This window comes from Leopardus geoffroyi, chromosome B2, assembly GCF_018350155.1.
Source record: "Leopardus geoffroyi isolate Oge1 chromosome B2, O.geoffroyi_Oge1_pat1.0, whole genome shotgun sequence".
NCBI lineage: Eukaryota > Metazoa > Chordata > Mammalia > Carnivora > Felidae > Leopardus > Leopardus geoffroyi.
In genome coordinates this window covers 15,626,007-15,652,328 of record NC_059332.1, presented here as the reverse complement: position 1 = coordinate 15,652,328, position 26,322 = coordinate 15,626,007, and the positions used below count along the sequence as shown (strand labels likewise).

Below are 26,322 nucleotides of genomic sequence, written 5' to 3'. Positions count from 1 at the left end.
TGCAGGGTCTGGTTTCTGCTGCGTGTTGTTAATTACAGACTCTCGACAGATGTTTGTCAACTGAATGAATTCATTCACTGACCCCTCTCCCTCCACTCTCCTTGATTTGGTGGTTAACCTGACTCTACAGCACCTTCCTTTCTTAGGTCTCACAAGGGGAAGAGGAGAACACGGCTGGCACAGTTTCCGTGGCCAGTTCTGTACGTTAGACCCGCTGCTTTCTGTGTCTCATCTTTCAAGATTTATGACCTTGACTTGCACTCACGTCTGCCTCATTCTCTCTGCCACTTCTGTGACCTGATTTTCCCTTGTTAAATATGTTCGCATCTGGCTCACATTTTAACTTTCCACTCTGCCTTACTGCTCTCCGCAGTCCCATATTCCTTTGTGACAAGTTCATATTCATGATCCATGGTTAGACAATGCAGCCTCCTGCTTTCTTGTCCTCTTTGCGGTTTAAACCAACAGCCTCTCTTCCCCCATTTGCCGCATAGACAGCATTTCCTGCCCTTGGGGCATCGTGACAAGGCGCTGTTGTCATTCCAGGCTCCTTTGCCTGTCTGATTCCTAACCTCCAATCGTCTCCAAGAGTGGAACCCTGACCACCAAAGCAGCTCCAGCATCCCCCAAGAACTTGCTAGACGTGCATACCCTCCATCCCACCCCAAACCTTCTGGCTCAGAAACTCTGGGGGCGGAGTCTAGCCACCTGCTTTAGCCTGCCTCCAGAAAACCACTGATGCCAGAGAAGCACCGCCTCGACCCCTCTGGTCTCATGTGCCTTCCACCTTCTCCCTGTTCACACTCCTCATTCTGGTAGGAAACTGCTGGGCACTTGTTGTGGGCCATTTTGAAGACCATTATTACAGATAATTTTAGAAGATCATGGAAAACATCAAAATAATTTCTAACATTCTGTAGAGCAATGTAATTTCTAATATCTAATATTAGTATAAGGAGCAAACTTTTTCTCATCCATGATAACAAGAGACAGTGATGTTCTGAATAGGGGTACCTGGGTGGCTCCGTCGGTCAAGAGTCTGACCCTTGATTTCAGCTCAGATCTTGATCTCATGGTTCATGAGTTTGAGCCCTGCATTAGTGCAGAGCCTGCTTGAGATTCTCTCCCTCCCTCTCTGTCTCTGCCCCTCCCTTGCTCACTCGCTCACTGTCTGTCTCCCTCAAAATAAACAAACATGAAAAAATTTAAATAGATGAAGGTACAAATAATCCGCAAGACTCCTGTTACTCAGGAGGGTTAAGTTCTTTCTAAAAAAGAAAAACACTTTTTCTAATAATGCTAATTAAAAGGGCCAGTAGAGAGGCTAATAAATAGTGCTGGTAAATAGAAAGGACATGGAGAGTTATATATTCTTCAAACTAATCAAATTTGGAATTACTGAACATTAGGAATTCCCCGCTAGATATTGAGATATTAATACACATGAATTTCATCTATTGGGATCTCTCCTAAAAGGGGAGACTTCCTTTTTCTTTTCCTTTTTTTTTTTTTTTTTGAGGTTTATATCGTTTTACTTCTGAATGCTTCTTTACAATTTAACCTTTTTAAAACCATGATTTATATCATTTAATGAAAAACCATTTTTTGAAATTTAAATTCAAGTTAGTTAAAATGCAGTGTAGTCTTGGCTTCAGGAGTAGAACCCAGTAATTCGGGGTGCCTGGGTGGCTCAGTTGGTTGGGTGTCCAGCTTTAGCTCAGGTCATGATCTCATGGTTTGTGAGTTCGAGCCCCGCATCAGGCCCTGTGCTGACAGTTCGGAGCCTAGAGCCTGCTTCAGATTCTGTGTCTCCCTCTCTCTCTGCCCCAACCTCCCCCACCCTCAAAAAAAAAAATGCATTTAAGAGGGGGAAAAAAAAAAGGAGCCTGGGGATTCATCTCTTACGTATGACACCCAGTGCTCAGAAACTTCTTACTAGTCATGGCTCCGGAGGCAAAGGAAATAAAAGCAAAAGTGAACTCTTGGGAACTCATCAAGACAAAAAGCTTCTGCACAGCGAAGGAAACAATATTTTTCCTTTTTTTTTTTTTTAAGTAGGCTCCACACCTAGCATGGAGCCCAACATGGGGCTTGAACCCATGACCCTGAGATCAACACCTAAGCTGAGATCAAAAGTCAGAGACATTCAACTGACTGAGCCACACAGGCGCCCCTACAAGAGGAGAATTCTAATGACAGAAAAGACTTTATGCAGGGAGGTTTCTTCTTATCATAAAACACTAGAAATCCCTTTACGACCAGCCATAGGGAGATTGCTAAATAAATGCCAGTTTATTCATCCAATATAATCAGCAAAATGATAATTATGCAAATTAGAATGCTTATAATAGTAAAAAAAAAAAAAGGACAAAATCTGATGCATAGTAAGATTACAACTATGAAAAATATGTACAGAAGAATAAACTGTATCTGTTAGGGTGGTGATATGATCAACGTCTTATTTCTATTTTCTCTATTTTTAATTTTTTTAGTGGAAATGCATATTTGGAAATTATGACAGTGGAAGTCCCAAGATCGTTCCCTCTCCAAAGTGGTTTGGGCCTTTGTGACTTAGCAAAGGTACCTTTAATCTGTGGGGACCTAAAGTTTTGGAGAGTTGCCGTGTCCCAAGGAGTGCTTCTCCGTTAACCAGCCACGCCTCCAGCACTAAGCCACCTGCCTTGATGAAACTGAGAATCAGAGAGTCTAAGGAATCCAGTTGTGTTGTGTCTTTTCCCCACTTCTGTTTCTATGGTTCTTTTTATCTGCTACAAAGGAACAGCAGTCATTTGATTCCACTGTTGCCCCAAAGAAGCAGAACTTGGCAATAGCACTGAAACCCCTCCTCCTTCGGTTGTCATACCCAGGACTTTCATTACACTGGGAGCATCAGAAGTCCAAGTGGTTTCCTAGAGATGCGTTCAACCGAACGGCAGCCGCGTCACTCATTATTCCACCACCTGGGAACCCAAAGCAGTCCTACTTCCCACGGCATCAGTGTGAACATGCTACATTAAAGCATGTTAAGGGGACTGGGGACCATCCCCTATGGGACGGCAATGCGTTAACTCACCCCCACAGCCCTTCCCTCCTGAAGACTCTCGGTTCAGCTGTGTACTTCCCATGGCCTTGGCCTTACCGTCTGCACTGCTCTTCTCTCATTAATGAGGAGTAGCCATCATTTGTTAATTACAATGATACTAACTACTCTACCATTCCTGGCATACAAAACGGCCAAATGAAAAAGAAAGGGGGGGGGGAGCCCCACAATCTTAAAGCATGTCGGTGCTTTATATCATCTGCTTTGGGTGATTTTTTGGTATCCTATGTTTTTCTACATTTATCCAAGATTCAGGTCAAATACCCTATGTCCTTGAACCGTATGCTGCTGAAACCTTTCTGTCTGTAGATTACGTTGTTGAATGTACATTTCATCAGGCCAATTCTAACCCGGGGGGAAGGGGGCAGGCAAGACTCCTTCACCACCGCATATTGTTGCGTATAAAAATCAAGGCTTGGGAGGAGCATGGCCAAAGAAAAGGATTTATTGATACAAGATTAACCTTGGAGTCACTTCGCTGTTTCATTTCTACAAGTAAATCATCTTTTTTGCAGTTGTAAGGCAGGTCATTGCTTTGCGGGTTTCTGTGTTTCTGACTAAGCATAACTTAACAGCCTTTCATCTGGATGTTTATTCATCTTACTGGAACAGCTTTCAGTCCTTTTTAAAAATTAATTTGACTTTAATGCCTAGTTATTTAGGACTCCCCTGGGCTAGGATGAAATCACGCTGGGGGAATTTTGATTTGACAAATGGCCATTGTGCGGGAGCCTTTGATCCTCAACCATGTGTTAACTGGCTGCCTGCCCCTTGCTTTGAGGGAGCTTAAAGCAAGATCAAAATCTGCTCACCCCCAAGGTGTGATCACTGGTGGACACTGGGAGAACTGGGGCACTTCCCAGCATCCTTAGGTCCCTGCCGCCTTGTAGTTTGGTCTGAAGCCCTCTGAGTGGTCACCACTCTATCCCTTGTAAGGTTTGAAGAAGGTGGGACCCTCCCACCAGCCAGTGAGGATTGGTCTCTATTGTCAGGAGGCGAGCCTGGCGGGGGGGGGGGGGGGAGCTTTGAGCCCTTCTAAACATTTATCTACCTGGAGAAATGGGGTGTCAGCAGGAGGAAAGAGAAGAAAAAAGGATGAATTTTGCTTAGAGCCTTAGAGAACCCATTCTTCTGGTATTGAGCGGTATAGAAAGCCCTTTGTTCCCTAAAGTAGGAATTCTTATTCCTGGTTTTCCAGTCTCTGAGGCCTGCTCAGTTTTTCCAGGCTTTCCAAAATTATGAAGAAATTCACTTGCATTAAAAAAAAAAACAACAACATACTAAGTACGGTGATTATGGTTAGAAAGATGGAGAAGCACGCAGGCAATTTGCTAGAGGTCACCGGAAATTGCTGCCCTCGTGGTCCGATGCCAGAGGTCTAAAATTAAAATGAGGGTCTGCAAAGCAAAAGAACAAGTGTAGATTTTGCATCCTGCCCTTGGTAAAGATTGTTCAGAAACGTTTAGACTCAACTAGCAGATTCTAAATGTCGCCCTTCCCCGGGAGGCAGGCACTGTCTCACTGCGCAATCTCCTTCTCGCACTTGCAGACGGGGAGCTCTCCATATCCAATGAAGAGGATTCCCTGGAAAACGGACAGTCCCTGAGCTCCAGCCAGCTGTCTCTGCCTGCCCTGTCCGAAATGGAGCCGGTCCCGATGCCCAGGGATCCCTGCTCATACGAGGTGCTCCAACCTTCAGACATCATGGATGGGACAGGTAAGGCCCTTGGTAGAGTTGCAGAACAGGTCCCCAGCATGTGGCGTTAGGGGCCTGTAGCCTGGCCGGACTTGGGGTTCTGTTTTGAGCCACCTTGAGCATAAGAATCTCCTGGAGGTGAGGACGAAACGGCCCCATCAGGACATGTTTACACTTACTGTCCGTCCTATGGTTTTTCAAAACCTTTTTTGTAATCGTAATCCCTCCCCAGAAGACATCCCCTTTGTGATACGGAGGATTTAAAACGTCAGTGGTTTGTTTCTAATGCTCGTTTCCGTTAAGCTCAGCGAAGGAATCCTATACTCGGGCACGGTGCCTACCTAGGTCACGTTTGTAAAGCCCTAGCACGGCCTTTAATCCCAGGCTCCGTATACAGCCCAGCTACTGACTGTAGTACCATACACAGTCAATGTGTTAATTGGCTATTCGATTGTATGCAATTGACTGGTTAACTCGCATGCTGCTGACAGATGATGTTTGGTACCATTGACTGTCACGCGTTCTGTGGTCCAAAGCCCTCTGAGTGGTCAGTACCTCCTCCCTGAGAAGGTTTGCAGAAGGTGAGACCCTCCCGGCAGCCAGTGAGGACTGTTCTCAGGAGGCGAGCCTGGCGGAGGGACCTCTTGGAATCTCCGGAGTGTGGCTACGAAGGCCATATCCTTTTTCCAGAGCACAGGCGAAGTCTGCCATCAGCACAGCTCTGATGGGAGCAAGAGAGAGCTGGTGTCCCAGAGTCCACGCCAGGCTTCACCTTGGGACCTGCTGAGTCATGGCTCCATCGGTGTGTCCGATGCTGACAATAATGGCGTCCCTTGCGAGAGGGGGACAACCGGGGGCTTGTGAGGGTCACTTGCAGGGCTTTGACGTGGCAGGGGACACTGAGTCACATTCCCCCCAGGCGGAGGAGAGCGCTCCAACTGTAGCAGTGATTGTGTCTCTGACCCAGCCTTCCTGGTGACATGGGAATCACACAGAGTTGACTGTTACAGGGCAATCTGTCATCTCACTGAAATCAGAGTTTCGGTCTCACTGGCCAGGCTGCCATCGCGGGATGAAGGCCCCGTGCTAACCCCCCGGGGACAGCTCTTAACTGGAGCCAGTCGGGGTCTCCTGTGGCAGAAAGGAAGAGTGACGCCCGATGCGGAGCAAAGAGAAAGAGGGAAAAACCAAGTAAGAAGGCCACAGTTCTGGCAAGTGAGAGGAGAGAGGAAGCGGGGAGACAGAAAGGCGTTGCCTTGGTGCAGTCTCTGCCTCATCGAGGTTCAGGGGAGCCCCTAAAACTGCAAGGTGCCTACAAGGCTCTGGAGTCGGGGGGAGCAGCCGCCCCAGGCCTGTGGGGACGCCTGGCCTGGCGTCAGCCTCTAGGCTGTCTTCGTTCCTTGGCGTCCCACACGCCGGGAGACCCAGTGGGCAAAAACCAGACCCCAGCATCGACTCTCTCTCTTCCTCCCAGCAGAGGGCAAACAGGCCCAAAGGAAGATGCCAGCATTGGTTCGGTTCATTCAGATGGGGCCCTTTGTCCCTGGTCCGCTGCACCTGCCATCTGTTGATTGTGGCTGTGGCCCCATGAGTCACACTTCAGAGCACTCACAGAATTTGTGGCATAAACGCCCAGATGGAAGCGGTGAAGCTTAGGATAGTTCTGAGAAAATGTCCTCTGGCTTCCCCTCCCGCCCTCCTGCCTCTGCCTTTCTGCCTTTGCCTCCCCGATGTGTCCCTCCACCCACCCCACCCCCTCGCTTTACCCTTTAACTCTCCGCCCGTACGTGACAACGTGGAACGGGTGTGCTCTGCTGTGTTGGTCACCCACGTCCCTGTCCTGTGTGCCCCCGCCGGCCCCACCTGCGCTGCGTTTGTGTAATGTCACCTGTGTGTCATGTGGTTGTCCCCTCAGTGTCTGAAGAGAGTCCCTCTGCCAGTGAGTCTGGAGCCCTCCTGTCCCAAGATCCTTCAGCCAAACCAGTGCTGCTACTGCCCCCCAAAAAACCTGCTGCTTTCTCTGGAGACCATGAGGAGACCCCAGTGAAGCAGCTGTCCCTTCTCAAGCAGCCCCCCGCCCTGCCTCCCAAACCCAGTGCCAGGATTGCCAACCACATAACAGGTGAGTCAAGATGTCTTCTGGAAGCGTCCAGCCCTGCCTTCCCTTCATGGGATGATCTCTCGCGCTCTCTCTCTCTTCTTATCTGAGGCCCGTTGTGCCTCTTCGGTGAGGTTGCTCTGTGGGGCGTTTGGGTGTTTCCACGTCCACGCGGTCACGACCTGGGTTTGTGTGTTTCCGTCAAGAAGCATTTGACGTACACCCTGCCGGCCGTATGCCAAGAGCCTTCGTCATGTGTACCTGTGAATATGTGCGTTGGTATTTGTGTGACTGATTCACGATTATTTGCCCGTCGAGGTGAATTAGCCTCAATGTCAAAATCTTGGCAAAGACGAAGCGCAGCACCTCGTTCCCTTCATAATGAGTTTGCCAAAGCTTTCGATTTTTTTGGTCTCTAAATTATTGATCTGAAGCCCAGCCTATTTCCTTTATTAAAATTCATGTCTGTGTTGTTTGTTCTGTTAAACAAAAACAAAAACAAAGAAAGGCAATCTACAAAGTATGGTGGGAAGTACTCTTCCAAGAAGAATGTGTTCAGGAACGTTGTCCTAAGATGCTTTGTATATATTCATGTTTAACGTGTTGGTGAATGTCCCCCCAGTTACTAAATTGGGCATCACAGGATGTGCTAGTGATTGGGCATCTAGTAAGGACTGCGTTGCACATGAACGTGAATGGGATACTGCCTTCTGATTTAAAGTTGCGGCTTTTAAATTAAAGAGTAAAGATTTCAGGGGGTTGTTCCTCCAGCCTGGACAGTAATGCCAACCTGATCGGCTGCCTTTTTGCGATGAGTCCGGTGTTTTTCGAAATAGTTTCTGATTGATCTCTGTACATTTTTGTGAGATGTGATGGGGATGGAGGTAGGGAAGAATAGTCACCTGGTTTACACTAGAAAAGCTGATTGTTTAAGAAAAATCGGTGCCGTTAAGAAAGATCCTGCCGTTGCAGGAATTCTGCAAGAGAGGTGTGCCTAGACCCCGTGCTTCCTAACTCCTAGTCCAGGAAATGAAGGCTATTTCTGTGATAGAAAGGTGTCGAGTCCCAATTAAACACAGGGTTGAGTCAGACTACTCTATCAACGTACTAAGTCAGATGTTTGTGGTTTCAAAGAGCAGATTTCCATTTAAAGGAACCATTCCATTCAACACCTCAGTAACACCTTAGCCCAGTGTCCCAAAAGGTAAATGCATAGAAACCCACAAAGGAGAAGGTACCCTCATAAGCTTCCCCCCGAGAGAGAACCACTGTCCATTCACCTGTCTGTCTAATAGAAACCAAATGCCTGCTCTACATCATCTCTTATCATCAGCTTTTTACACATGGCATGATCTCTTGTGAACTGGTTGTCCTGTTCGTAACTACTCCACAATATGGTGTCGTTAGCCGCTCGGTGTGCAGTGGGATTTGCTTGTCCGGCCCTCATGGGCTCTCCCATCGTCTGTTGTAAAAGTCACAGCAGTGAACATCCTCAGCAGCATACATAGCTTTATAAGCATCCGAATTTATCCTGATTTATTTCTAGAATTAGAATTACTGATTCTAAATCTAGAAGTCAATGGGGTGGCTCTTAAGAGCTAGCAGCTTTTGAAGGTTTTGATGCCAAATTTCCCTGAAGATTACATATGGCAAAATAAACTCCTGCCTATAGTTCCTATTTATTCACCACGCTTCTAGGTGGAACATTGTGCTAGGTATCAAAGCAGATGCAAGTGAATGAAAGTTTAGTGGATCTATATGTACACATGTGTATGTGTGCGTATGGACACACACACACACACACACACAATAGGGTGCTGAAATAACTATTGTCAGGAGTATGCTTTGGAGTTCAATGTGATCTGAGAAAAGGGCATAGAAAGGCTGAAGCTTGAGCTGACCCTTCAAGCATGAAGGGCATTTATAGAGAATGAGACGAGAACATTCCAGAGAAAAAAGGCCCTGGTCAGAAACCCAGAGATGGCAAGTGCTTCGGGTCTGTGATGAGGTGGCCAAGCTGGGGCAGAGGGTCCTTCTCAGGACGTATTGAGAAAGGGCTCCCTAGGTAAGGCATATGAGCATTTAGATTTTGTTCCCCCTGGCAGTGGAAAGCCTTTGGAGGTTTTTGAGCAGGGGAGAGATGTGACAGTGATTCGCCTTTAGAAAGCCTTCCTGGGTCACCGTGTAGAATGAACAGAAGGAGAAAGTTGAAGGCCTAAAAAGGCCAGCCCTGTGCCTCGTTCTCCGACATCACTAGTTGAATTCGACTGAGTAATTTGAACCAGGGAGACTACGGAAAAAGCTGTTCTTGTTTCTGAAATTGAGCTCACAAGCACTTGGCCGATCACAGCAGGAGGAGAGAGAACAGTAGGTAAGACATTTTAAAAGAAGAATTGACAGCTTCTTAACCAGCAACAGCCTCTAATTTATTTAGTTATCTGATTAATGGAGGCACCCTTCATTCATTCACAGCTTCAGCCATGAGCAGTGAACTTGGGTGGCTTGATATCCACCGGACTCTTGATCTATGAGCCACTGAAGATATCTGAAATTAGCCCAGTCTCTCTGGCTTCCCGCATCCCTTCCCAAGGAGAGAGGACTCATCTACTCTCTATAAACCTCCCTTCCGCATAGCTAGGATCAAATGGATAAAAATACTTAAGGGCTAATAATCCTTGCCGCGTTGTATCTGGTAGCTTCTTAAATATGAGGCAGACAGGACAGGTGGAGATGCTTGTGGGCTGGAAGCCTGGTGCTGGCCTTTTGGGCTTAAACTCAATCAGACATGCTTAATTTTTGTAAGTGAACAATCAGTCATAATGAATCTGCATCACCATGAGGCAGCTACATTAACCCTGTTCTGTTACTAATTACTCTAGAGACATCTGGGCTATATCAGAAGGAATTAATAAACCAGGAATGATAGAACTCTAAACTGAGACTCAGAAGTGGTAGCATGTTCTTACTGTCTGTTGCTCTGTTGACATTCTTGAAAGGCAACGCAGGACAACTTGAAAGACACCAAGCATGATTAATAGAGAGAGACAGTGGTTAATGGCCCGGTAGGATACTAGAGGAGGAAGCATGAGCCTGACCTGGAGCTGCTTCCAAGTATACGATCAGACAAAGACGAGCAGAAATACCTCTCCTTTGTCATTTGCTTGCTTCGACTTCATCTGGAAAACCATTATAAACTTGGAGACTTTCTCATGAGTTTTCTCAGTTCTCCAGCAAGTAGAGAGAGCCTTTTTGCTCTCCCAGACTATCTTCTTCCATCATCATCTTCTTCCTTCTTATCTTCTCCAACAGCAGCGTGCACAGTGGCTTATAACACAGGGGCACCAGATTCCTTTCCATTCTGGAAGCACAGTGCGTAGCAGAGCTGGTTGCATAAGGCATATGATCTGAAATGAGTGAGCCTCAAATGCGTCCTTCTTGGAATGATGGCGAGCCCCAGAGGAAAAGGGTTGATTGAGGCCAAAACAAACAACAACAACAACAACAACAACAAAACCCACTGCTGTCTCCTATCTTTCTAAGTCTTCATCAATATCTCTCTAGCCATCCTGGCTCCAGGAGTCAGATACGAAACACTGCATGAATAATTCATGACTCTGCATAAGGTGCCTGTGATTAGGTACCCGTAGGTGCCATTTGTGTGAAGCATAAGCAACTAATGTGAGAGCTGGACTTCCCAGTCAGGCATTCACACTTGGGTGATAAAAATGGCAGCTGCCATTTTTTGAGAACTTGATGACATACCATTTAGTGCTGTGGAGTCGATACTGTTATCATTATTCTCTCTTTTTCCTGGAGGAGGAAAATGAAATTCGATTAAGTTAAAGGACTCAGTCATAGGTTACATAGGTACTAAGTGCCAGAGATGGACTCAACCCACTTTGTTTTACTCTGGAGTTCTTACTTCCAACCACGAGTTTCTACCGCACTAAGCTACCTATTCTTAAAATGCAAAATAAGAGAATCATGAGCTTCCTTTGCTCGTTTGTGCCTTGTGTGTTTCCGCCTGTTTAAGAAAATTGGCTTCTTTATTTGCATCACTCAAAGACAAAAATGTATGCAGTCTTTCAAACATAAGTCATACTCTCAAGGCACTGGATTATAAAGAGGAGGACCTGAATGCATGCAGTTGGGTTGGGTTTAGAAGAACGTGCTAGAAGCAGACAGTCCATAAGAATCAAGAACGGTGCAAATGGCACGGGAGCATTTGGCCACAATTGGAGACTGGCAGTTTGGCAAAGAAAGGGAAGCATTGCTGATCCTTAAAAAGAAGTCCTTCTGCTAACGTGAACCTGCCCGGGCTTCTTTGCATTGTCTTTAGACCCTGAAATACAAGGAAACTTCTGGTGGTTGATGGCTAGTTTCAACATTCTGAAGGTTTTGCAACTGCAGATGTACCTAGCAGGTGACCTCCATGCCTTGTGGTATTCCTCAGCTTTATACTCGTCTAATGAGAATCTTCTATCCAGAGCTTATCACCCCAAAACCAACATTCCTGTCTTAGCCGTCTCTCTAGTTTTGTGGACACTGCCCATGGCGGACTCTTCTGCAATCACATCCTCATGGTGATTTTGTTGTTCCTCCCTGGCTGTCTCGTCCTCTGTCCCCATTTCTCTCCAGCACCCACCCCACCCTACATCCTACTCTCCAACCCTATAAAATCATATGCTTTTGCCTCTATCCTTGCCTCCCCTCCCTGCCTTCTACTCTGAAGGCGCAAGAAGAGTTGTGAATGGACCCCTGTGACCTTGAACCTCATCTCTGCCTTAAATGGAAAACATCAACTGTAACCCAGAAGCCTCAGAAAGAGGTTTAAGGTTCATTCTCTTGATAGCTGATACCGTGAGGCATGGGAAATACACCCAATATACTCTTGGTTTCCCTTTCTTAAAATGTAGAAATTCCTTCCTGGTGCCTGTGAGGACTTCCTATTAATAAAAACATTTTTTAAAGGGTGCTTTCTGCTCTGACCTCTGTGATCAGCATGAAGATTACAGCAAAACACTTTTTTATGTAGCACCGTTAGGTTAGAGATTTAATTCACTTGGCACTTTTTTCTTTTTGTAGTGAAAACATAATGTAAAATTTACCTTCTTGGGGCACCCGGGTGGCTCAGTCAGTTAAGCGTCCAACTCTTGATTTCGGCTCAGGTCACGATCTCATAGTTTGTGAGTTCGAGCCCCGCTTTGGGCTCTGTACTGACAGCTCAGAGCCTGCTTGGGATGTTCTCCCTCTCCTTCTCTCTCTCTGTTTCCCCCTCCTCCCCCCACCTTGTGCTCTCTCCCTCTCTCCCAAAGTAAACAAATAAACTTAAAAAAAAAAATGTACCTTCTTAACAGTTTGTAGGTATGCAACTCGGTAATGTTAACTGTATTCACGGTGTTGGGCAGCAGATTTCCCGAACTTCTTCATCTTGTGAAATTCAAACTCTGCACCTGTGAAACAACTCCCCTTTTTCTCTCCTCCCCGCTTAGCCCCTGATGACTGCCATTTTACTTCTTGTTTCTCTGAGCCGGAGCTACCTTCTAAAAGTGGAATCAGACGGCGCTTGTCTTTTTGTTAGAGGCTTATTTCACTTTGCATAATGTCCTCGAGGTTCATCCGTGCTGCAGCACGTGATCAGATGTCCTTCCTTCGTAAGGCTGAATGCCACGTGCGTTTTGAGCGCCCACCATATGCCAGGTGTTCTTCCAGCCTTAATTTAATTTATGAGCAGTATTCCCTCATCAGCTGTCGGGGTCGTAGGCAGTTAGAAGCTACAGAAGGTGTTTAGTACGAAGACGTGATGGCATGGTACTAAAGAAATTCAAACAGCAAGAGACCGACGCCTTTGGCAAGACTCAGAAAAAGCAGGATAGCATCATCAGGGAGGGGGTATTTAAAACAGGCCTTAAAGATGAGTACAGTTTTGCCGGGTAGGGATAGGAAAGGAGGTCTTGGTAAATGAAGTAACGTACACAGAGGCACCTACATCTGAGGCATAATATGTTCGAGAAATAGAGCGCCTGGGTGGCTCAGTCGGTTGAGCGTCTGACTCTTGGTTTCGGCTCAGGTCACGATCTCCCTGTTCGTGGGATGGCGCCCTGTGTCCAGCTCTGTGCTGACGGTGCAAAGCCCACTTGGGATTCCGTCTCTTCCTCTCTCTGCCCCTCCCCTGCTTGTGCTCTCAAAATAAATTAAAAAAAAAAAAAGGCAAATAGCCCAGCGTGGCAAGAGTGCAGGCTTCTTGTAGTGAAGCAAAGATCAGGCCAGAAGTGGGTTGAAGGGAAGCTGTGGAAAGCCTCGAATGCCATGATGAAGGATTTAACTTTGGAGGACAAAGTGGGGCACGTTTTGTGGGCGTTTAGCGGCCATTGCTTGATTTCAACCAAACCTGTCTCTTTGATGTTCTCCTGGATTCGGTGGACAATAATGCTGCGGGACGGATTCACAACTGGATGCACACATGAAGGCGGGAGACGGCCATTGTCAACCTGAAATTGCGAAAGGCCCCCAGCGGCTGCCCCTGCTGGTTCTTCCTCTTGAACACTGGTTCAGGGTCCGGGGGGCAGTCTGAGAGTGGGGTTGTAGTCGGGCTCGTTGCCCGCCGCGTCCTCGGCTAGCGCCAAGCATCCCCAGGACAGGAGGGCTTGTGAGGGAGAGAGCCGCCTGTAGCTGAGGCCTTGAAGGAGAAGTTGGATGACCATTTGCCCCACAAGTTCATAGCAGGATACTTGTTCTCGGGCTCTGGGTGGTGCCGTAAACCAAATCTGATATTCGTGCTTCGATAGTGCCTGAAGGAACCGTGATACCTACATGGACAAGTGAAAGAACATGACAGCCATCCATCAGTCAAACTTGGGGTCCAGACCTGGGTGCCATAGAGCACGCTGGGAGTTTCAAGGGAAAATGGGGAGGCCCTGGTAGACCACCGACTGCGGGTGGGTAGACCAGCCACCCCCATCACTGTAAATGCAAGAAATCAGAGTGTGACCCCCCCAAAGTGAATCCATATCACGCCTCAGGTAGATGCAGGGCTGGAGAGGAAGTGCAGCCATCCGTATGTTGCCTTTATAATACCTAGGGACCTAGCTTGAGCGTATTTGTACCTTCTCCGTGAATGTTCTGCCCCTTCCTAGCTCCCTAGGGTCTATGCAGTATTTCATTTTATGCGAGCTCAGTGAACTACTTCGAAACACCATAGATCTTCCCCTTGGTTCCAGGGTTCTGAGATCAGATGAGCATATTTGTGCTTGCTTTCATGCCTTTGTGACTTTGAGACTTTGGTCGGACCCTCCCGGCTTTTGCCGGGATGGTCACAAATAGCAGTCTTCCCGGGAGGGACTGTCAGACCCATCTCTGGAACCTTCTCATTTCCCTTTGTGCCTGTCTTGCAGAAGGCTTAGGTTCCCCAGCACAGTTATCAGTTGAATGGTGCTCTCCTCCCCCCGGTCTCCCTAGGGGCAACAGGGCTCCCCTGCATTGCTGCAAAAACAAACAGGATAATGTGCTTTTGTACAGATGATTTAGAATTCCCCCAAACCGCTGATCTCGTCAACAGGTGTTGGTTGTCGTGATTATACGGACACCTACAATTCTAACTCCTTAAGAGCAGTTTGCTGGCAATGAATCATGTGTAATTTCACTTTGAAAAAAATTGAATTTAATTTTTTTAATGTTTATTTATCTTTGAGAGAGAGTGTGTGAGCGGGAGGGAAGGGGCAGAGAGAGAGAGGGGAGACACAGAATCGGAAGCGGGCTCCAGGCTCTGAGCTATCGGCGCAGAGCCCGATGCGGGGCTTAGATGCACGAACTACGAGATCATGACCTGAGCTGAAGTCAGACACTTAACTGACTGAGCCGCCCAGGCACCCCTAAAAAAATCGAATTTAATTGCATGCCCTACAAAGGTGGCCGGTGTGGCCGGTGACCCAGCTGTGACCCCCACCCACTGCCCAGCATCTCCATCTCAGTGATGCATGTCCCTCCCTCCTTGTTGTCATCTGCCGTCTGGGTGGTCTTTGGAAGGGGACAAATTTTAAAACAAAATGCTTTGTTGTAGAAAGTGACTCAGAAACAGAGTCAGGTGCTATTGATGTGTATGGTATAATGGCCCTCAGTGTTAGGGTTCTGGAAGGTCTCAGGACATCTTTGGCACGAACATCAGGTGTCTATGGTCGTGTCTGTGTGCTGGCCGGCTTGGGAGAGAGCAAGCCAGGCTTAGGGCATTTAACACAAGTCACTTCTCTGTTACCCGCTTCCCGCCACACCATCCCTCTTACCACAAGGAGTCGGGAGACACGTTTTGCCTTTCCAGGCATCTGACCAACGGAAAAGGCCTGGCAGCCTAAGAATCCCTAGGATGGTCTGAAGGAATTGATGGAACTCATCTGAGCACCTTTGTCTCAGCGTTGGAGCCAGAGGGAGTCTGATTCTGGGCTCTGTGATTCTGGATTCTCATTTAAATTCTAAGTACTCTTTCTAGAGGCTCTTTATGTTCTTGGGTGGAGTGTCTGTGTCTATAAAAGGAGATCAAAGACTCTAACCCGCCGAAACCAGGTGGCAAACGACCGAGCAACCGTTACCCCACCTCTGTCCACGCAGACGCTAAGTGCTATTCTCACGGACAAGTGCTCTAACGAGTCCTCGGTTATAAATGGGCTTCTCCAGCAGGTGTTAATAAAAAAGTGAGGAGAGAGGCTCGGGCTGTGTTCCTTTAGCCCAGACTGGTTCTGTTAGACACTCCGGTCCTGTGGCGTGTGAATGGACTACAGAAGTAACCTGGGGTTTTCATTTCCTTGTCTGAAGTCATAACCCAGAGCGGTGTCGTGTTTGGAAATAGAGCCTTCTTGGGTTTTATGGCTCCGTGACACCCACAGTTGGGAGTTTATTTTCCTTGCTCTCTGGAACTGGTTGATTTTGCTTTTTGCACTCCATCAGCGTAGACAGGTTTATGAATATGCTGCATCTCCATCAGTCGGGCTGCAGAGGACTCATCCATTTCGAAGGCAGCAAGCAGAGAGCTCCGTGCGTGCCCCAGCAGGACCAGCCACGATCATCATTATAAATGCAGGAGCTAGAGTGGGTCCTCTGGCAACCCATAAACACCATGCCTCCCACGGATGCAAAGTACTTTATTCAGCGAGGTGCTATCGAGGTAAAGGAGACCTTCTTGATCCCTGGATTTTTAGAGGTAAAGAGTCTGAATTCCACCCCCACCCCCATGCACACACATAAGGATTTGCTATCCTTCCCAGCTGCTGAACCACAGAGAGTCTGGATTCTGTCATTCCAGGTTCTGGGTTCTTTCCTGCCAGCCCTCAATACCGATGCAGGGCAGCGCGTCTTAGGACAGCACCCTGAACCCCGATGGCTGTGCCTTTTTTTTCTTCCCGTCCCGCTTTGCCGCAAGCCCGGAAGGTTGCCGGGACGGTCCTTCCGAAGCTCTCGTTCCCGTTATTTGGTTCACTTGCAGCTGGGTTTTCGCCTGCTGACTTAGAACCACCACACGTCGAGCCACCACACTCCCCGTTGCTGTCTTGACTTCTCGCTTCCCACACCAGCCGGGCAGCATCAGGCCGAGGGGGAGTCTCTCCCCAGGGTTCCGCAAGTGCCCTGCAAGTAACGGGACAGAGGTATACGGCGGTCCGCAGACCTCAGAGTGTGTCCGCCTCGTCCGACCCTCGCGGCAACCTGTGGGGAGAGGCAGAGAATGTATTACTTTTTCAGAACCAACGAAGCCTGTATTTGGTGAACTCCCTTTACAAGATCAAGGACTCCGCTGCGCAGATTTTACACTCAGGCCCTCCGCTCACTGTTCAGGGACTTTGTAAAGTTATAGAAAGTTATTTTTAAAAGTTGTAAAAAAAAAAAAAAACTATAGATAGGTGCCCTTTGGAAGAATGAATTCACAGAAGGCGGCCCCTTCCTCTGGGGGTGACTGCCCTTCCCAGGACAGGCCTCAGGCTGGGTTTCAGCCCGCTGGTCCCCGTGAAGAAGCTGGGTAGACATTAAGGCGGGTTATGTTCCCTTTGTATAGATGAGCAAACTGAGGCTCAGGAAGGCTAACGTCTCAGGCAAAGTGACAGAGCTCCTTGGTCTTGGACCTGGGATTAAACCTCAGCTCTGCTGAGACCTGGGTGATTTCGCAGGCCTGCAAGAGAAGCCTCCCACCGCCCCTGCTCAGCGCTCCGAGGGCAGGTGCAGGAGCAAAATCGCCCCCAGGGGGCCCTGCGCGCGTCCCATTTTGCACGAGGGAGCAGCCTCTTCGCAAAACGGTGGCTCTTAAAAGATAGCGTATCGGAGTTGTCGGGTGCAGAGTCCCCCGGGGACTTTGTCAAGACGCAGATTCTATTCAGAAGGCCTGGGCTGAGCCTGGGAATCTGCGTGTCCGACTCGCTCCCAAGAGTCACTGCCTCTGCCGGTCCACGGCCCCCCCCCCCCCACCTTTGATTAGCAGAGCCTTCGCATAGGAGACCCTGGTCATTAAGTTCTACCTTCTCCCGCTGCTCCGAAGACGTGACGAGAAGGAAAACCAACAGATGTTTGTGGAGCACCTGCTGTGCCCTGGGCCCAGTTCCTGTCCCTGGCCAGGTGAGGAAACAGCCGCACCGAGCAGGATACAAGCGATGCGTCACTTGTCATATCTCCCGCAAGTAAAAATCGGCAGCAAGTCAAGAAAAATGAAGTGGACTGAACTGACTCTGTAGGAGAGGCCGTGACAGAGGGAAATACAGGACCCATGAGAGCCTAGTGATGGCACCTTAACCAACCTTGAGGGGAATAGATGAGCCCCTGAGGGAGCAGTTCTGTAATGAAGACAACGATAGCGACCAGATTCATAGCTACGACTCATTACCCGAGTACCAGGCCCCGTGCTGCCCCGGGTACATACTGATATTATGTAATTGGCTCAAGAAGCCTACGACCTACTAATTCCTCCCCATTTCACAGATTGGAAAACTGAAACAGAGCTGGATGAGTGTTTGATTTTACAGTTTATCTTCTGTGTTTAGCATGACGGATGCTGGAAGTGATTTAATGCCTCTGGGGGCTCTTTCTCAGGGTGGTCTCGACCGAGGTCACCGTGACCCGGGAGCTTCTCTGCAGAGCAGACTCCTGGACCCCACTGTAAACGTGCTGAATCTGAATCTGCAAGGGGGGCCCAGGAACCTGCCTCTCCCATACCTGCCTAGTGAAGTGGGTGACATCACTGCCTTGAGAAATTGGCCTCTCGGAAAGAAACCGTGAAGTCATGCAGGACATCCCCAATCCATTCATCTCCGTCTGTCATCCTTGTCACAAAAATGCCAGTGGCTCATTAAACAGAAATGAGTACTGGTATACGGCTCTTCATTTGTTTAATAACTGCACGCAGAAGCACACAGAGGGCGTTTCAAAATCAGCAAGAAGGAGGCAAGAGGCGTCTCATGCACTGAATCAACTCGGTAGGAAAAGCGAGACATCTGATTAAGTATTTATTGCTTGAGACAAAATTTTGAAGACAGGCTCTTTAGGCAAACTTGTCTGAAATGTCCTTAAAGCATTCTAAAGCAAATAAAAGAGAAAAATTCACCCAGAAGGATATAGGAAATCTTTTCATCCCCAAGATGCTCAATGTTAAGTGATTTTTATAAAGAGACAATTAAATTGGGAGTGCCATTAGACAAATCCGTTTAAAGACAAGTCCCTTAATTGCAGACGTTAGATTTAGGCACAGCTACTGGTGAGGTGAGTGGATCTCCAATAGTTTAGCTTTCAGTACTTTGGTCTCCTGCAGATTGGTCTTTTACTTTCTGTAGGTTGGGGGCATAGAAATAGAACCTGGAGACCATGCAGCGGACCGGCCCAGGGGCCGGATGGAACCGATGCATCGTATCCCTGCCTCGGGCAGCACTGTGCTTCAAGCAGTTCGGCACCCTCAAATCAGTGGTTCTCCCCGATTCTTTCCTCTCATTCCTTGACTGGGGAGCACCTGGGAAGCAGCTAAACTCCAAACCCCTGGCTCAGAGATTCTTTTTTTTTTTTTTTAATTTTTTTTTTTTAACGTTTATTTATTTTTGAGACAGAGAAAGACAGAGCATGAACAGAGGAGGGGCAGAGAGACAGAGAGGGAGACACAGAATCAGAAGCAGGCTCCAGGCTCTGAGCCATCAGCCCAGAGCCCGACGCGGGGCTCGAACTCACGGACCGTGAGATCGTGACCTGAGCTGAAGTCGGACGCTTAACCGACTGAGCCACCCAGGCGCCCCCAGAGATTCTTATTCAGCAGGTCAGGGGTGAAGCCTGGGGACCGCTTCAGTGCTGGGACCGCTGCAGGTGGTCCAAGAACTCTGCTTAAGAATGAGCGCCCTTTTGTGTTGCGTTTTCAGAGAACAGGGCAGAAGTAAGAAGTTGAGGGGTTTTCAAACATGGCTTGTAAAAAGTACGCAGCGGGGTGCCCCGCACCCCGATAGAATCCCTGAGAAGGGCAGGCGGGTCGGTATCGGTATGAGGGTGACGCGCCCCTGGGGTTGGGGACCATGAGGCTGCAGGAGACTGGGCTTCCCCACACTCTGCTCTGGGCATCCTGTGGGGACAGCAGTAGCACGTGTGGGAAGAGCCATCCAAATGCAGCTGGCCTTGACCAGTACAGAATTGGGCGGAATTAAATGGGGGTGCTGGCCATCAGGGCCGCGGGAGTTCGGGGCAGGAGAGGCCGCAACGGGGGGCGTTGGGTCTTCAGTTGTGCTTTGAAGAGGGAATGCAATCTTGATCGTCCCGCAGGAGGTGGGAGGGTGTTTTCGGGGGGCAGGTGTGACAAAAGCCCTGACTGAGGATGAGCATAGTTCCTGAGAAACTCAGTGTGGAAACTTGGCCTGGCCAGGGAGCTGTAGGGCAGGAGGCACCGGCTGGGCTGGGCTGGGCTGGGCTGGATGACCCGTAGCACTGACTGGGGCAGGGAGTCCTCACGGGACCTCCGGCATGACACGTGCTGTAGGGAGATGCCCCTGTGGGGTACGGGTGGGTCAGGAGGGTGGACCCTGCTGTCCACCCAGTAAGAGGAGTTGAGGCCCCAGACTGGTGCAGTGGTCAAGGGGGCGGCGAACACAGAAGATTGCAGGGGACAGAAAGATAAAGTCATAGACAGACACTCAGAATGGCTCCAGATCTGTTATGAGCAATGACGTGGTATTAAGATGTCATAAGGATAGAAGAACAGGCACTGAAACTTACTGAAGATCCAGGCTGCCTAGGCGCTCCTCACTGGTCCACCATGTTGGAGAAAGACAGGGATGGCAGAGCGAAGTCGCTGAAAGCTGATAATTCCAGCCGATTTTACCCTTTTTCCCAATCTCCTCTCTTTATACCAGGTCTACCGAGCTACAAATTATCTTAAATCATTCATTTTCATGTCCCACACCTCTTTAATTTATGACCGTGTAGAGTAAAACAACCGGAAAGGAGGTGCAGGAAAAGAGAAGGGGTCCCCTGGGACCCCAGCGTCTCCTTTCTTGAGCGATGAAAGTAACCATGTTCGCTGGTTCGGTCATTACTTCCTTACCGGTTCCGACAGAATTCCTGGTGTTCCCTTGGCCATTTTCCTAGTGAAGAAACCAAGGAAGCTTTGCTAGAGTCGTGGTGACAGGAAGTCGTGTGGTAGAGTGTGTGCGGGACATTATAGGTTACAGAGATGGGTAGAACTCAAGGTAATCACTGTTCCTTCCCAGGTAGACCATTCCATGCTGCCTTCCTGGCTCTGCTTCCTCCTGCCCAAGCGAGTGAGCACCTAGCTACTGCCTTAGATCTGCAAAGGAAGGAAGGACAGGCTAAGAGTTCTTGGGTAGAAACCCTTAACACTTCCGTACACGTTGCATTTGCTAGGTTTGTGTGAAGGCTTCCAAGAGTCAAGGGAGTGGACCCTTCGGTAGCAGGAACTGGACAGAGGGGGGTGAGTTTCTACATCTCAGCCACTTTGCGGTGAGCACCATTGGTCATGGCTCCTGAACGTGGTTACCTTGTGTCCTGTGCTTGGGGGCTGGTGACAAACAGGGTGAGCCTTTGTGGAGGAGCATGAGGGAACCATGGTCATGATTGGCTGCCATTTTGGCACTGGGGAGCAATCTTTTCTCTGGCCTCCTGGAATTGCTAGGCTTCCTCGTATCTCAGCTCTAGGATCCACGGTTTCGCGTCCATACACCCACAGCTGCGTGATCCTGAAATTTTTATCCACCTTATGCTCCCATTTTCCCCATCCCGAGAGTATCTGTTTCTGGGGAAGGTGAGAACTCATCCCACAGCAGAGCCTCGTAGCATCAGCCCGTTCTAGAAACATGTTGTGAGCCTCTCGCTCTGTGAGCTGGGCACCGTGCAAGATGCTAAGCATAGAATGACAAATTATCCGAGGTCCTTGTTCTCCAGGAGAGGAGACAGCTATGTAAGCAGGAAGTGCTGTTGGGTATCTTCAGACTCCGGTGCCGTCGTCTGTAAAAGTGAGATGCTGTGTGTCTATGCCAGAGGCTCCTTGTGAGGACTGAAATGAAAAGCACTTAGAACAGTATCTGGCACATGGTAAGCATGGGGTAAGGGGCGGCTAGAGTTATTTCTGTCATCATGATGCCACTGTTGCCATTAGCCCTGACCTACCTCGTGCCCAAGGTAGGTCTGCCGGGCGCAGAATGGAAGGAGGGAGGTAAGGACCCAGGAAGGTTCTTGAGGGCAGGTCATTTTTGAGCTGGATCTTGAAGGGAGAGGAGGAATTGGCCAAGAAGACAAAACAGAGAGGAATGTTCCAAACTGAGAGAAAGTGGAGAAGGCCCAGGGTGTGCAGACATCAGCTAGTTTGGGGAACGCAGTGGTTCTGGAGGGCCGGGGAGGGCTCGCATGCACACCTTGGGTTTCTCTGTGACGTAGGAGTAGCATCGTGCTGAGCGACGGGAGCCTTGAGGAGACCAGGGAAGATCGTGACAGCCCCATGTGGAGAATATGAGGGACAAAGGCCACCCTGTGGGATTTAGGGGAGGGTGGACACTGAATTTGGGGGCCAGCAAATAGGTAAAATCCATAGGAGAGAAACAGTAGGAGATTCTGATCTACAGTCTTTCAGATATGGTAGGAGAGGCGGGGTTTTTTTAATGTTTATTTATTTTTGAGAGAGACAGAGCATGAGCAGGGGAGGGGCAGAGAGAAAGGGAGACACAGAATCCAAATCCAAAGCAGGCTCCAGGCTCTGAGCTGTCAGCACAGAGCCCGATGCGGGGCTCAAACTCACAAACTGTGAGATCATGCCCTGAACTGAAGTCGGACGCTTAACCAACTGAGCCACCCGGGCGCCCCGGAGAGGCTGTGTTTAACAGGAGAACCAGAGCAGGCTTCAGGAGGGAAAGTGTGAGCATAGAGAGATGACTGAAACATCTAAACACAGACCATGGGAGCCATGGATGATGTGCCAGGAAGGTGGGCTCTGTTTCTATCTCTGGGGTTTAAACAAAGGAGTGACATCAGGTTGGTGCCCTCAGGATGTCACTTTGGCAGAACTGTGGGGGTTAAACTATAGAAGGCCACACGGGAAGCAGACAGATACTTGGAGAAAACTCTAAGTCCCCAGAACCCTGCAGTGCCCCCTGATGTGGATTCCAGCTGTCAAGTTCAGAGAGCTCTGTCTGCATCACACACATGCCGTACGGCCTTCCCCCTCCCCACCAGCTTGCTCTTATTGGCTAGGCTTCTCCCAGGCCCACCCACAGCCCACAAGACCCAACCATGCCCCCCACCGGTGCTAGATCATGTCCCGGAATTTGCAAGGTCATCCCAAAGATGCCCCAAGGGCTGGTCTGTCCCGAAGCTCCCCTAAGTTTAGAGCATCTCTGGGAAGCTTCAGAGACATTGTCGTGGAACCAAGGGGTGTTGGGTGTGTGCACCTTCCACCGGGGCCCAGGAATGGGTAGTGGAGCCTCCGTACAGTTTGAACAGCCCAACTGTGGATGCCACATGAGTGGGCCAGCGAGCCCAGTCACCATGCTCAGACTTCATGGAGGTCAAGTGTGGAGGTGAAGAGATGAGGTAAATAGCCCACAGACCGTGGAAGCCTTGCCTCCCCGTGGGGGGCACCTGAGCCCTATGACCACGAATCCTCCTAAAGCATCATCCCCAGGTTCCAGATGAGGGAATTAAGGCTAGCAGTACTGATGCCGCTTGTGGAGGGACATGCCATTGGTGGACTTGAACCTAGGGCTGGCTTCTAGTCCCATGCCTGTTAGAAAGTGAATTTGCAACTACGTGGATGGAACTAGAGGATATTATGCTAAGCGCCATTGGTCAGAGAAAGACAAATACCCTATGACTTCACTCATAGGAGGACTTGAAGAGACAAAACAGATGAACATAAGGGAAGGGAAGCAAAACTAATATCAAAACAGGGAGGGGGACAAAACACAGGAGACCCTTAAATACAGAGAACAAACAGAGGGTTGCGGGAGGGGGTGGTGGGAGGGGGGATGGGCTAAATGGGCGAGGGGCACTAAGGAATCTACTCCTGAAATCATTGCTTCACTCTATGCCAATCAACTTGGATGTAAGGTGTAAATTGAAGAAGAAGAAGAAGAATTAAAAAGAAAGTGCCGGCTGAAAAGGATTATGTTCACATGGCAGTGGTAAAATTGTAGACACCATGCCATTTCCCAGAGCAGGTCTGGTTAAAGTTCCAGGGGTTTCTGTGATCACATAGAGCGCATTCACTTCCCCTTCCTGCTGCTGGTGAGCCTAATACTTAGCCTGATGGCCGTGTGACCCACACGGCTCATCCCTGGGTCCCTGAGCTCCCTCGAGGCGGGAAACCAGAGCGGGTGGGTGCTGGGTGGGCGGCACCAACCCTGCTGGTGTCTTCAGTGGGGGCCCGCGTCCGTGCCCACAGTCCCAAGGTGGGTACGAGTGGTGTTCTAGGTCTCTTCCGCCCCTCCCCTCCCCCCCCCCCCCGAACTCACGTGTGCCTCTCGCCCTCCTTATGCTGCAGATCCTGGCGCCCCTGTGAAATTGCCTTGTCTGCCAGTGAAACTGTCCCCTCCGCTACCTCCAAAGAAAGTCATGATCTGTATGCCTGTAGGGGGGCCAGACCTCTCCCTGGCGTCCTACGCGGCCCAGAAGAGCGGCCAGCAGAGCGGGGCCCAGCACCACCACACGGTCCTGCCGTCCCAGATCCAACACCAGCTACAGTACGGCAGCCTCGGGCCGCACCTGCCCTCCACCACCGGCTCCCTCCCCATGCACCCCTCCGGCTGCAGGATGATAGAGGAGCTGAACAAAACGCTGGCCATGACCATGCAGAGGCTGGAAAGGTAACTGGCGTGGGGGGGGGGGGGGGCGGGGACGGGAGGGAGGGCAGGAGGGGGGTGGGCTTGGCCGGGTAAGGTGGTCGGGGATCTGACCATGACTGAGGAATATCAAGACCAGGGTAAGGGCTCATTCTCCCTTGGGGTGGGGGGCGGGGGGCGGGGGGGAGTTGGAAAGTAAAACCAGACCGAAAACCGAATGTCAAGGGAAGTATGGAAGAAAAAAAAAATGTCGCCTGTCACATTTATCGGAAAGGAGAAGTGGGACAGCTGGATGGCTCAGTCGGTTGAGCATCTGACTCTTGATTTCGGCTCGGGTCATGATCCCAGGGTTGTGAGATCAAGCCCCACGTTGGACTCTGTGCTGACAGTGTGGAGCCTGCTTGGGACACTCTCTCTCTCTCTCTCTGTCTCTCTCTCTCTCTGTCTCTCTCTCTCTCTGTCTCTGTCTCTCTGTCTCTCTCTCTGTCTCTCTCTCTCTCCCCCTCTCTCTCTCTCTCCCCCTCTGCCCCTCTCCTCGCTCTCTCTGAAAAAAAAAGAAAAAGTAACAGATGTATCCACATATGTACTGTATAAATAGCATATGTGTAAATATATAAATACATAGATATATAATACATATTAAACATTTATATTTGTAATAAATTATATATTATATAAAATATATATTTAATGTAAGCTTTAAATATAAATATATTAATATATGTGTTTATATGTGAGTATATATAAGTACATAAATACATATAAAGAGTAACATATATGTGTTTTATATAATGGGAGGAGAGAAATTCTTTTATTTTTCTATTTCATATATTTCTGTACTGCTAATTTTTTATTTTGTGTATATTATTTTTATGATGGAGAAAGATGATCTGAATATAAAATAAGAAAGGATGAGAGCCGGCAGGACAGCAGTGGAGAAGTAGGGGGCGAGGAGAGGTAGAAAGGCACGCCCTTGTTTTTGCTGATGAAGGAAGCGGGGTGCTGTAGTCTGATTACTGAGCCATTAATGTTTAGCCACACCTGATGCATCCCCCTCCTTCTCCAGAATCCTCCTCTAGTTACCTTGCTGGGAGATCTGCGAAGAGAATCTGAAGGACTCGTTCTGAATTGTGTGTGTGTGTGTGTGTGTGTGTGTGTGTGTGTGTGTGTGAGAGAGAGAGAAAGAGAGAGAGAGAGAGAGAGAGAGAGAGAGAGAGAGAGCGCCTGTGTGTGTGTTCAAATACCACCCCACTTCTGCCAGATTTCCCAGTGTGATTCCAAGGCATGTTGCTTGACCTAATTCCCTAGCATCACAGGAAGAAAGTGTTGCACTCCACCGTGCAGAAGGTGTCTGAGTTCAGGACCGTCTGTATCTGTCCCAGAGTAGTGACAGCTGTTAGCTGGGTCCTACAGATGGGAGAATTGTAGTCTGGAGGGCCTGCTGGTCACCAGAGGGCCAGAGGCAAGATGAACCTGGTCAGGAGCTTTCTGATCTAGTGTCCAGACTCTCAGCCATGTATTCTGGGTTTGGGTTCTAATTGATTCCAGAGGAAGTAGTCGTTGCTAGGAATTCTGACTTGGTGGTATATTAATATCCACCCTCACTGAAAAAAGATTGCTTTGGCCCCTTACCATCCTTTCCAACTACTGTTATTGTTAATAAGGAAGGTAGTCATTTCAAATTTGGATGACACTTTGTAGTCTTCGATGGACTATTATCATCTTACTCCTCCCATCAGCTAGGGAGGCTGGGTTAGTAGAGAAACTAAGGCAGGCTAAGTGAGCTCCCCAATGCCAGCTTCTCAGAAGAGTGGTCCACAGATTTCTTGTTGGCCATCTGCAACCCTATAGGTACAGAAAATGAGAGCAAGCTTTTAGACACTTTCCTAGTGATTGGACAATGATTTTATGTCTGTTGAATATGATAATAGAAAAGGGTTTCATTTTTTTATATATTTTCTATTATGTTTTACAAAAGCATCAGTTTGTGATAGATTGAAAATATAAATATCCCAACCGACTGGCCAACAGAACTGGCCCTTCCTCACAGATGTTTTGAAAAGCACCATCCCAGGTAGTAAATTGAGGGGACACATCCCCCAGCCTGGGTCTTCCTAATGCAAACCCAGAACTCTTTCCGCAA

General features: G+C 48.8%; 1 protein-coding gene across 9 annotated transcripts in view; it reads left to right on the top strand.

Annotated features, from left to right (window-relative positions):
- PHACTR1 (phosphatase and actin regulator 1) overlaps nucleotides 1-26,322 on the top strand; it is a 566,563-nt gene that overhangs the window by 474,690 nt on the left and 65,551 nt on the right. For 6 of the 9 annotated variants that reach the window (XM_045497379.1, XM_045497377.1, XM_045497380.1 and 3 more), the window contains 3 exons: nucleotides 4,650-4,817; nucleotides 6,712-6,918; nucleotides 23,882-24,203. In XM_045497379.1, coding sequence (XP_045353335.1) covers nucleotides 4,650-4,817; nucleotides 6,712-6,918; nucleotides 23,882-24,203 — 697 coding nt within the window. The remainder of the gene's footprint in view (nucleotides 1-4,649; nucleotides 4,818-6,711; nucleotides 6,919-23,881; nucleotides 24,204-26,322) is intronic. The other 3 variants (XM_045497381.1, XM_045497385.1, XM_045497382.1) reach the window with 3 other exon arrangements.